The sequence below is a fragment of the Glycine soja genome, chromosome 11 (genome assembly GCF_004193775.1).
Source record: "Glycine soja cultivar W05 chromosome 11, ASM419377v2, whole genome shotgun sequence".
NCBI classification, from domain to species: domain Eukaryota; kingdom Viridiplantae; phylum Streptophyta; class Magnoliopsida; order Fabales; family Fabaceae; genus Glycine; species Glycine soja.
The window spans coordinates 49762801-49774927 of NC_041012.1; the positions used below are offsets into that span (position 1 = coordinate 49762801).

At 30.5% G+C, this 12127-nt stretch overlaps 1 protein-coding gene across 2 annotated transcripts; it reads right to left on the reverse strand.

Annotated features, from left to right (window-relative positions):
• Window positions 1–4241: 4241 nt before the first annotated feature.
• On the reverse strand, window positions 4242–10329 carry LOC114376603 (serine/threonine-protein kinase GRIK1-like). 2 transcript variants are annotated; one of them, XM_028334787.1, is made up of 14 exons: window positions 10153–10328; window positions 9992–10061; window positions 9581–9773; window positions 9067–9468; window positions 8422–8496; window positions 8294–8338; window positions 7947–8021; window positions 6700–6787; window positions 6435–6559; window positions 5809–5904; window positions 5318–5384; window positions 5108–5223; window positions 4923–5001; window positions 4242–4769 (listed from the first exon to the last, which is right to left on the reverse strand). In XM_028334787.1, the coding sequence occupies exons 4-14, from the start codon at window positions 9385–9387 to the stop codon at window positions 4624–4626; spliced, it is 1233 nt and encodes a 410-aa protein (XP_028190588.1). In that variant the 5' UTR covers window positions 9388–9468; window positions 9581–9773; window positions 9992–10061; window positions 10153–10328; the 3' UTR covers window positions 4242–4623. The 2 variants fall into 2 exon arrangements, with proteins under 2 accessions (XP_028190588.1, XP_028190587.1); XM_028334786.1 differs by having other exon boundaries at window positions 9067–9478; window positions 9992–10329.
• Window positions 10330–12127: the final 1798 nt, after the last annotated feature.

The following is a 12127-nucleotide window of genomic DNA, read 5'->3' on the forward strand; positions in this document are numbered from 1 at the left end:
GACAACTTAAAACATTTTATTCATTGGCATATATAGCAGCAGAGTTCACCTAAGATAGCGATACCACAACTGACAATTATTTTTAGGAAAATATGTTCAGTGATTGAAGATTGTGTGTGGTGTCGGGGTGTTAATTTGTTCAGTATAATTTTCTCTAATAAATATAAACGTGTTAAAAAAAATCTAAAACGATAAAAGAATTTATATGAGAATTTTTTTAGCTTATAAAATAGGTTTTGTTAATTTTTTCTACACGTGAAGCTTATCAAAATAAGTTTTTAAACTCATTCTAATAAATTTTATGATTAAATTTATGGCATGAGCTTTTCGCTATAAAAGCTTGTTAAATAAATACTTATTTAAGCATTCAAATGCACTGAAAATAATTTTAATATTTTATTTTCAATAAATAATATGAACAATGCATTTAAGTTATTTTTCAATATGGTTGATGTCAAATAAGATGTAAACAATTTTAAAGTACCTAAAAATATTGTTAATATTGAATAAAAATCTATTTTTCGATAGTATACTGCTTGTAATAATTTATGTTGATAATTTGTTTAGTACCTTCAATTATGAAATTAAATCATCATCAATATAAAAATTCTCATTAAAATTTATTTAATTTTAAAATTAATATATTTATTTTTAATTCATCCTGGCTTTATTAGATTTTTTAAATTCAAATAGAAAATAAAAACGTTAAGGGAGAAGGTATAGAGAGAATTAAAATATTATAACAAGATAATAATTTAGATATAAAATAAAAAATCACTGTAATTATTATAGGATAAAACATAGATACAATTTAAAGATGTTTTTGGTACCATTTTAAAATAAAAAATAGAGCTTTACTGAATAATCTATATTGACTTTTAATCCAATTTTTTAATATGCAAATTACTTATATACAAATCTAATTATAATGGTGGAACAACATCAAAACACTACATCTATGAGTTGTTCATTATTGTATTGATGATAAATTTATTTGTTAAACAAAATTGTTCCATAAAAACATTACAATAAACTTATTATCTAATAACTTGAATTAAAAAATAAAAAATAAAGGCGTTAAGTGATTAAGAAAAGTCTTAACTCTTAAGGAACAGCCTCACAAACCGAAAATACGCTACAACACCTGGGGAAGTAAGTACCTTTGTTTGAGAGACAAAATATTCATGGTATGTTTTGTTTAAGAAAGAAAGTAAAATGAAAGAAAGATCTAGAGAAAAAATAGAGTAAAAAGTGGAATGAGTTTTTAGACAGTTCGATAAGAAATAAAATCTTTTCTTCTTATTTGATTGTATAAAAAGTGAAAAAAAAACGCATATAGAATGATAATGGCATCTTTATTAAAAAAAGATGGTCAAATAATGATATTTTGATCTTTAATTTTATTGTATGAAATAATTTTCTCTTCCTCTTTCTTTCCATTTGAGACGGTTTGCAAAAAACGTGAGTCTCACTTGTTATTTTCTTTTATTATTTCTTCTTCCTCGAAGAGGAATCAAATGACTAAAAGATTTGAATTTTATTTTATTTTTCTTTCTCTTCTTTTCTTTCTTTCCTCATTCACTCATCCTAAACAAAACTGAAGGTATATTTGCTTGAAGGATCAATTGAGAAGAAAACTAAATATAATAGGATTAGATTTTTTTTATTTAATGTTAGCAAAGAAAAAAAGGATAGTTTTTTTTATAATTTATCTGCATGTTATATAAATGACCAAACTCGTGATTTTTTAATATTGATATATTGTTTGTGAATTTTTTTATGTTAAAAGAATTTTTTTTTCCCACTTGTATACGACAAGCTTTTGTTTAAATTATGGTTTTAGAGTTCTAGAAAACTAAATCAAACGCAATATAGTGACAGAAACATATGTTTACTGGAATTAATACCTAGGTAAATTTTTATTGGGCATAATCATCCTTAAAGTTATATGGTAGATAAATGATAATCCAGTATGGTGTATGGAATAAATACAAATACTACTTAGTTACTAATATGATCTAAAAAAAACACTTATCATAGTTGTTGTACTAATCTAATTAGAACATTACAGACCACATGTTCGATATCCCGTTCATTTTGTTAAAGTTTCGTTTTCATGTCAACGTCACTCCAGCACGAACGAACAACTTTATTTCTTCTTTCTAATAAACAAATAAATTCGAAAACTTTCTTTTCTTCGATTTCTTCCTCTGTTTCTGCCGCACCAAATGTCGACTCATTATGTCAGTCATGGTAGAAAGAACTGTTACGGCTGTTGCACATCGTACTCCCTCTTCCAGCTAACATTATTTTACATCAAAATAAATTAGATCCCTTCATAAAAATATTGTTTAGAGTGTAAAATTATTTTATATTATAGCTTAATCACATATTATCATATATTATAATAATAAAGAATTTAACTAGTTAAATATGATTATAGATTAAAGAATTATCATATATAATAAATTTGTTAATTTTAATTATAATTATTTTTAAAATATATTAAACTTAATTTGTAATTGATTAACAATATAAAATCCTTTACTAATGAAGATGCATTTACATTGACGATAAAATGATGATAAAATTTGTTTTAAATTTAATTTCGTTTTTTTAATCAAATAAAATACATTAATATTCATATTTTTCCGTCGTTCAAATAAATCATAAGATTTGACGAATAGTCAATCAAAATCCACAAGTTTAAGTTCACGTTGAGCGTGCTTCAACGTTGATATAAACACGCTTTTGGTCAATGCTAACGTTTATCAATATCTACATACAAATGGTTATAGAAGTCTTTTATCATAAACTTAGAATTTCTCATCACAAATATTTAATATTTTCTTTTCTGAAAAGTATTTTACGTGTCTTTTTATAAGGATTGTTTACTTGTCAAAAGTATTCTTATTTTTTAATATAAATGTTTTTTCTGATAGAAATATGTTAATAATAAGTTCAGTAAAACACTTATTGTCTGTAAAAAAAGACACTTATTGTAAAAAATAAATATAACTAATAAATTTTAATAGATTTATAGTTTATTTATATTTATTAAAATTTAAATATTAATTTTAATTTGATATAATGATTGTTTAGTTTCATATTAGATTCTTTATAATCATATTAAAATAAGTTAACATGATTTTATGTAAATTTTTATATGTTTGATGTTATGCTAACGTATTAATTATAACTTTAGTATTAATTTTTAATTGAAACAATGCTATTTTTTATGTTGGATTAAATTTTTATATTAAATTTTATTGTTATTTTTATAATAAAAACATCTAAATATAAATTATATCAATTAAAAACAATTTTATTCAAAATAACTTTTTTTCACATTCAAACACACACAAACTGTATTCAGAGAATGTTGATTCGGCTGACACAGGTCTCATCAATCAGTCACTGGTTGACGTGGTTCCCTCTTTTTATTTATGTACTTTCACCTTATCTCAACAACATCATATACATTATTTTTCCGATTATTCACCCTTTCATTTCTTTTATTCGTTACACTTTATTTCAATAAAAACAAAAAAGGGTACAACCAAGCCATAAAAATATAAATAAAATAATAGGGTCTATTCTATTTAATAAATTTTTGAAGTTAAGTCTACCTCCAACTTGTACATAGTATACATTGTTGGTGCCGTATGAAACTTAAAAATATATATAGATAAGGAAGCTCTTGATATTTGTTGAAGGAACCTTTCCTAGCGACCAAAATACACGTTTTTTTTCTTCTTAAAACGATACCAATATCCTCCTCCATGCAACGGTTCATGCTAGCTATTGGCTATAGTAAGAGAAAGAGCCGTGGAGAATGGGATTTGTCAGTTATATATAGTTGAAGACCTTAAATTGCAAGTCAAATGGTAAAAACAAAGCTTAAGGAGGGTGGTGACGCCAATACAGCCAAAAACTGCCTCTACTTTTGTTTGTTTCCGTGGATGAAGAAGACTTTTCTTCTAGAGTACCACGCGTTTACGACAACTAGAACCGAACTTATGCAACGAATAACAACTTTATCCCATTATATTATAATAGTTGCAATGGCTTTTGAGTTGGAACTTCTCACTTCTCATATAAAAGCAGATTAAAAAGTAAGTTCAATAGCCAGCTGCTCGGCGGGAGGAGGTTTGGCAAGAATCCACTGTGTGACAAAGACCTTAGGAGTGGAGTTTCGTAAATTTTGACAATAAAAAAACTAAGTTCATGCTTAGCGTGGATTGTTGAATAATCAAATTCTTTGAATGTTAAACCAAAGCAAATGTAAAAACAAAACACTCCAAGGAATGTATAAAGAGTATGAACTGAACAGAATTCGGCACGTGTTTGAGAAAGAAAGAAAAAAACTCGTTCTATGCGAAAGAGCCGTATACAAGACCTCTAAGTCCGTAGAGGACACCAAATGCTTCACAACACAAAAATAAACATGACTTAGTTGACTACATATCGTCGGTAACATGAACTGTATTTTCTTAATTCCCAATTATTCTTTGGAGACTCCCTCTATAATAATCATAACATCTCTCCGTGGGGCCAAAGTGGGGGAAAAATTAATGGGCCTTGTCACTGTACATAAGAAATCCAACTTAGAATCAGCGTGGATCAAGCAAGTATATCGCTCCCATCAGAGTCTTCAGTCACCATGCTCTTGCGTTTGCACCAACATAAGTACCCAGGAATAGGCCCATCTTCTCCAATAACCCAGATATGCTCAGCAACATCGCCCAATGTCATCCTCAGTTCTGGGTCTGCAGAACACAGTTAAATTGAGAAACATAAAATGATGGGCCCCCAAAATAAAATTAGGATGATGATGAAGCTTGTTAGTGGCGAAAGGAAGAGCAAAATTGAAATGGGAATATACAGTTATTTATGTCTGGGAAAAGTTGAATGCCACATACCTTTGCATAGTAATCCTTCTATTAAATTCTTCAACTGGGGGTTAATGTCATCTGGCAGAACTAAAGGATCATTGACTATCTGGATAAGGGAGGAAACAGTAAGCTCAGATTTCTGTGACAGGTTAAAAACATGTAGCATCAATTCTACTTAATATTATTAGAGGGTAAGTTAACATATGTCTTACTTTGTCATATGTGTCTTGAAGTGTGTCTCCAAGAAATGGGTATTCACCCAATATCATACAGTACAAAGTAACTCCTACTGCCCACGTGTCAGAAGCTTTACCATGATAAGTAAGACCTAAATAATATCAACAAAAACTGCACTGAAAATATGTACTTTCATAGAGTCCACAGAGCAAAGTATCTTGCAAGCTTGAAAAGAAATCAGTAACCTAAACAACATTCTGGTGCAGTGAAAACTGGAGTGCCAGGTGATCGACGGAGTTCATCATTGCCATCCTGCAAAAAGAAACCAAAGTGTTGATTCCTATTAGTTGTGAAGATATATCTTAGGACACATGTAACATCACCAATATATATATTCTCTATGATTAATCATTTTCAACTTCCTTGGTCCTGACCACCTCAGACAAGCTAAATTCTTCTACATACCATAGAAAATTCAAAATTCCAAAGAGTGGAGTCATAATCCCATGGATTCACAAAGACATGATATCAGTACAATGAAGCAAAATATTAACAAAAAAAAAGGCTTCTGCCTCTCAAATTATGTAAGTGACACATTAACAAGGTACATTCACCAGCTTTCTTTCAAGTTTCAACCAATCAAATTTTAAACTCATAAAATAATGTCACAGGCTTGGAGTAAACTCTTCAGCTTTCATATCTTTTAAATTATCATTAAGTTCAGTAATTACATCACCTCAAATGCCTGGCTGACACTGAAATCCCCTATCTTTACAGTGCCATGATGAGTAATCAACAGATTATCAGGTTTTATATCCCCATGCACTATATTCTGCATTGAAACAAATCAATATCGAATCACCATAGGAGCATAGTCAAACTATTTCAATGCATGTAACATGAATGTGCCTGAGCACGTACAATAAATGATATGTTGGTTGACTTACGAAGTTTTTTAAGCACGCATATCTAGTATCATGTATTTCCAGTGATATGCAAAAATATACTTCAGTAAACTTTAGACATAAACATAATATTAACAGGCAACAGCTTCACATAGACAAACAAAACAAAACTAATTTTAAGAGTGCGAAGGATGGCATACATTAGCCTACAAATTACCAAATACAAAATTTGCAGCAGTGCCTACTGGCTATTCAATTCAGAAATGTTTTTGGTTCAGGGAAATCATAAAAATATGAAAGACATTAACTAAAATAACTGAAAATTATGGGCATATGATGGAAGGTAATAGTGTGTGTGAGTGAGAGAGAAGAGAGGTGGGGGGGGGGGGGGGGGGGGGTGGGGGTGGGGGCACTGTATCATCATTAACCAGAAAAAGATTTGGCTCAGAGATAATACATGAGCATGGAGATATGTTAATCCTGAGACTATATCGCGCAAGTATTTCCTAGCAGTCTCTTCACCTAATGCACAAGGACGACCTGTACCCTCACACACCCATTTGCTTTCCACATATTCAAGTACTGTAAAAGTAAACAACAGCAGTTAAGCATAGAACTTATTGGAGATTCTTAATTAAACTCGAGGCTCAAATACATATGTACAAATTACAGGAGCAGTCATCGCTATATAACAAAACCAAGAAGCAACTAGCATTGAGTACCCATGTAGAAGTCATCCGACTCTGGATCATCAATCACCTCAATGAGATTGACTATATTAGGATGTTCCACCATTTTCATAATCAATACCTGAAAATAACGTATTTGTGTCTATTAAAATACTGCAGGATCAGTAAAGAACATCCAAAAAATTGAGTTAAACAATGTAACAAATCATAAAATGAACAAAACAGGAAGTAAAATAAAAAGTAAACTCTTGGAAAAAGATATAAGTAATGTTAAAATGTATTGGGAAAAACCAAGTCCCACATTATTAGAGATAGTGCCTGAATAATATATATAAATGGAGGACAACCCTCACCCTATGCGTTAGCTTTTGGGGTTGAGTTAGCCTCTAAAAGCTCAAATTCTAAGATGATACAGCCTATCTTAGCAACTGTTGTTGGGCCTATCGAGCCCCCGTTATTGGGCCGTTTTCAAACCACCTACAAATGTTCAGTCCTACAAACTTCACACTCGAAATGTCTAGTTCTCAACACGAGAGTGTGTTGGTGATCTCACATCAACTAGTGATATGCCCAAAACAGAGTATATAATTGGGAGGCAATCCTCACCTCTTGAGTGCTATTTTGGAATTGAGTTAGGCCCAAATCCAAATTCTAAAATCATATCAAAGCCTATTCTAGATCCATTATTGGGCAGCCTACCATATTATCAATGTACCAAGCCTAATAGTGTTGGCGAGAGGGGTGGTATTGGGATTTGGGAAAACCCAAATCCTACATAGACTAGAGATAATGCAAAAATAATATATATAAATAGAGGACAATCTTCACCCTATGAGCTAGCATTTCAGGTTGAGTTAGGCCCTAAGCTCGAATTCTAAGAAAATGGAACATAAAACATTGGCAACAGAAAATAAAGTGTTTTCCAAAACTGACCTATATGCATGCTATGTTGCTATGGTATTAAAAAAATAACGGATGACAATATATTCCATAAGAACAGTAAATCTCTAGCAGCAGCAAATTTAGTAGTTGTTTCCATTTATTGTTAGTGAGGATAAAGTGCCATATGTAGCTGGCTAGCTGCTAGTTGCTAGGTAATAACCAAGGTATTGGCAAAGTTCACTAGTTCAATATATTTACACTTGTATAACATTTCAGAAACAAGTTATGATCAAAGAAAATAAAAAGAAAAGGCTAATGCCCTGAATATAAATGGGGACCCCCTGAATAACCCTATATTGTTCATTTTTTTTAAAAAAAGATACTAAAAAGAAATATACCTCACGTAGAACATCAGTCATAGCAGTCTCAGACGGTGCAACTCGAAGCTTTTGTAATTGAGACTTGTGAAAGGACTGCAGTTCAAAAGAGTTAACATCTAAATAATTGTGCCCGTATCTTGATTATAACATTACACACATGCATGTTGCAGTGAGGCAGTGAGCCTTTGATTATTTCTTATGTCCTAATGTAATACAGAGCAATTTGTCAGTCACACTAGCTAGTCCAACAATCTACCAATGTCGCAATTCCCTACTGTCAGGAGCAGTGATTACTGCCCTGTTACAAAAATATGCTATTATGAAGTAATCTGCCTGCAAGTGCTCATACAAAAAAGTGTCCTTACCTTAATTGCGTAATGCTTTCCATCAACACTACTTCGATAAAGAGCCTGAAATACATATCAGGGAAGGGCTCAGGGCAGTGGATTCCATGAGAATAGAGAAAAGATAATTCTGCAAAAACTATGCTTACCACTTTGCCATAGCTTCCAGAACCAATTTTATACTCTCGAACATATCCATTTATCATCTTGTTCCCATTTTCATCCTGAATATTTAAATAAAGGCGATGATAAAAAAAATAAAAAGATATTTATTACAGCAGACAAACTTTGCCTGAATACAGATCACACCATTCAGATAGGTTTAAACACACTGACAAGACAAGAAATTCAAGACCAAGACTAACATGTAGAATGTAATCTCTAAATTTATGGTTACAACTTACAAGTGAAGGAAAGTAGAACAAAGCAACAACTAGCGAGAAAGAAATTGCACCAAAACATTTCAAAGTTCATCCCTAATTCAATGTCATGTCACCAAAAATGGTAAAAATAGTGTCTAAAACTAAACCCAACTTCCCTTTATCATGTAGCAGTCATTAAAAGTTAACAAGCGTTTTTTTGTAATTATATTAAATAAAATTAAATAAATTTCACAAAATTTCAAGTAAAGGTCTGGATACCATAAGGTGATCGAAACATGGTGAATTCAGTTTTCACCAACAATGAACTCAAGACCACTAACATATCAAAACAAGCCAACCTAGTATTGACGTTTCACTATAAATTGAAAGCAACTTTATAGCAAAAAACAAAAAAGCTACTCCCATGGATACCTCTGAGCGATCAAGTTTGCAAGTCTCCTTAACAGGAAACGGCCTGCAAACCATGCCATTCTTAGCTCTAAAGTTTAAAATATCCTCTGAACGGTTGCGTACAGCTTGCACCTCATTGTCATCTACACTGGTGCAGTTACTAGTAACGTCACCACTATATGTCTCATCGCCTTCAGTTTCTCCATCCAATAATAGCCCCTGGGAGAGAAGATTACTGATGCCACGTTTATCCCGACGCCGTCGTCTTGGTTTTTGGACAAATCCGAAGCAACCACAGCAGCCCATCATTTTGGAAAATGAAAAACTCTTATAATCTCCCATCACAGCATCAATCTGACTCACCCTCAAATGGCCAAAGCCAATATATATCCTAATAACTAACTTCTCTTCTCTCTGCTGACCCTGCAAATAGCTTTCACAACAGGAATCTCATCAAAAAGGGTGAAAGCCAAATTGGGTTAAGCACAATCACAAAACAAGATTGTAGTTTGCTCCATAAGGGAAAGATGATTACCTGATACGAGAGGAACGGAAGGGCCTCAAGCCCTGTTTAGCATTGCTATTCTAATGGATGCCATTCAGCTAGGTGGATTAAACGGCTACAGAAATTAAAGCCACTACGATTCACACCCAACATTGCGATAACTCCAGTTTATAACAACGGTTGCAGGCTCAGCCCACAACTCACCACCAAAAAATTCGTTGACCTTTAGCATAAACAGGAACAGGAAAAAAATTTAAAATTAAAAAAATATAAAAAAAAAAATAAAAGCTACAGATTAATAAAGTAATTTTTATTGAATATCGGGAAAATGGAAATAAAAGAGAGAACAGAAGCTTTGGACGCCATCAAAGAGAAACGTCAACGACGGAGTCCATTATTATAATTAAATTACAATAAATAATAAAATGTTCAACAATTTACCCCTCTCTCTCTCTTTTTCCTTGGGGAACATGACAAAATGGAAGAACCCTATCTCTGCGGCTCCGAGAGCCTGAAATTCCAGGACGAATCGACGGCTTTTAGAAGTAAGACTCGGAATCGGAACCCTAAATCCAAAATTCAATCGAGAAAGCTGCAATTACCACAGAAGCAAGCCGAAGGAAACGAAAACCCTATTGCAACTGTGATTGTGAATGCGGAGGGATGGGGAATCGGAATGCAGAAAAACCCTAGGCGGAAGAAATCGATCGATCGGGAAGAAAGAGAGTGAGCCAAAAAATGATTAAATACATCGAAGCTAAAAAGAGGGGCAGAATAGCAATTAAAATTTTTGTTCAATTTTTATTTTTAGGAGGAATCCAACAACGGTAACAGGTTGGCCACGTTGGGGATCACAATATAAATACAACTTATAACTGTTTCTAGCATTAGGATTACAATCATTTTTAATTGGTTTAATTAAGTTTTTGACATGAAAGACAGGGTGTCACGTCACCATTTTCAATAACGTGTCAATGATAAAAAAAATATTCATATAGAAGGAGACTAATAAGATGGAAATTTGAAACAAAAATTTTATAAGTAATTATTCGACAAAAAATGAATTTTTAGATAAATCCAAAAATAATTTATTTTTTAGTTATGAACAACTTAACTAAAGTTGAAAAATAATTTTTTAGTTAAAAAATGATAAAAAAGAGTTTTATCAAAATAAATAATTTAATTTCAGATAAAATGATAAATAGTAAATTTTATTATTTTATTAAAAATAAAAATAAAAATGATAATCATAAATTTAAGTTATGTTTAAAAGTAAATCTTATAAGTTAACAAGAACAAATCATTTCTCAAATACTTTTATTTGATCAAATATTTATAAACTTGTCAAAAAACTAAAAATTAATTAAAATAACTTGATAAACATATATGTAATTTACTTTTATATAGACTCGAGAAACTTTATCCTATTTATTTTTTTTAAGATAATTCCTCATTCAAAATAAGAAATACATTAAATTAATAAGATATTTTGTATTGATAGAAATAAAAGAATACTATTTGAAATTTACAAGAGCTCACCTATCAATTTATCATGTTAAACAACTAAAATAGATTAATGAGATAATATTAAATGTGAAATTAAATAGTTAAGATGCCTAAACAAGATCAAATGGTGAGATATATATATTTTGGGTCCAAGAATAATGTAGAAAAAGTGAGGGAAGACATAACATGTTATATGTGTACATTGATCATAGACCGCAAAACACCAATTATATATGATTTAAATAAGTTTTTCATATTTGAAAAATAAGTTGTTTTCATATTACTATCTAAAAATTCATTTTTTGTTAAATACTTCCATGAAATTTTTTTATGTTTCAACTTATTACATGTCGTTAATTTATTTCCATTAAGTGATAACATGACAGACAAAGTATCACGTCATCACACCCAATCAGTGACACTTCATCGCCATATCATTAAAGGTGATTATGTGACAATGACATGTCGTGGTTGTGCGTGATGACGTGATACTTCATTTATCACATCATCATTTAATGGAAGATGACTAACGACATATAATAAAATGAAACTGAAAATTTTTTAGATACTTCATTAAAAAAAATTAATATTAGATAATAATCTCAAAACAACCTATATTCTATCAAAAACTTAATTAAACTTTTTTAATTTATAATTTATAATATACATACACATATAACAATCTATTATAGTAGTAATTTTTAAATTAGTTTAATGAAAAAACAACTTTTGTTTTCAAAATCTCTATAGTTTCTGTATAGGTAGGAATGGTATTCTTAAATTGTTTTGTGGTTCATTGACAAAGAAATAAACGTTTTTTTTTCTTAGTGTGATTAGTAACCTTTTTAAGTTTTATAGTATTAAACTCAAAATTTAGTTGAAATTGATAGTAAGAGATTATTTTTAACTAATAATACTGGACAGGTTCAACTATTTGTTAAGTACTTCAGTTTGTGAAACATTAATGACATAGATTTGAATAATGTGTATTTTCTTATAAATCTCTCTATTATTTTAATAAAAATAAGAACTAGTATTCAATAAAAAAATATTTTAAAAATATATTTAATA

Excerpts from the sequence above, each read along its gene's own strand:
- LOC114376603 (XM_028334786.1), bottom strand. The coding sequence starts at position 9,387 with ATGGGAGATTATAAGAGTTTTTCATTTTCCAAAATGATGGGCTGCTGT. Across the intron at positions 8,497-9,066 it reads GCAAACTTGATCGCTCAGAG|GATGAAAATGGGAACAAGAT; the intron begins GTATCCATGGGA and ends TTAAATATTCAG. Across the intron at positions 5,224-5,317 it reads TGCACCAGAATGTTGTTTAG|GTCTTACTTATCATGGTAAA; the intron begins GTTACTGATTTC and ends GATATTATTTAG.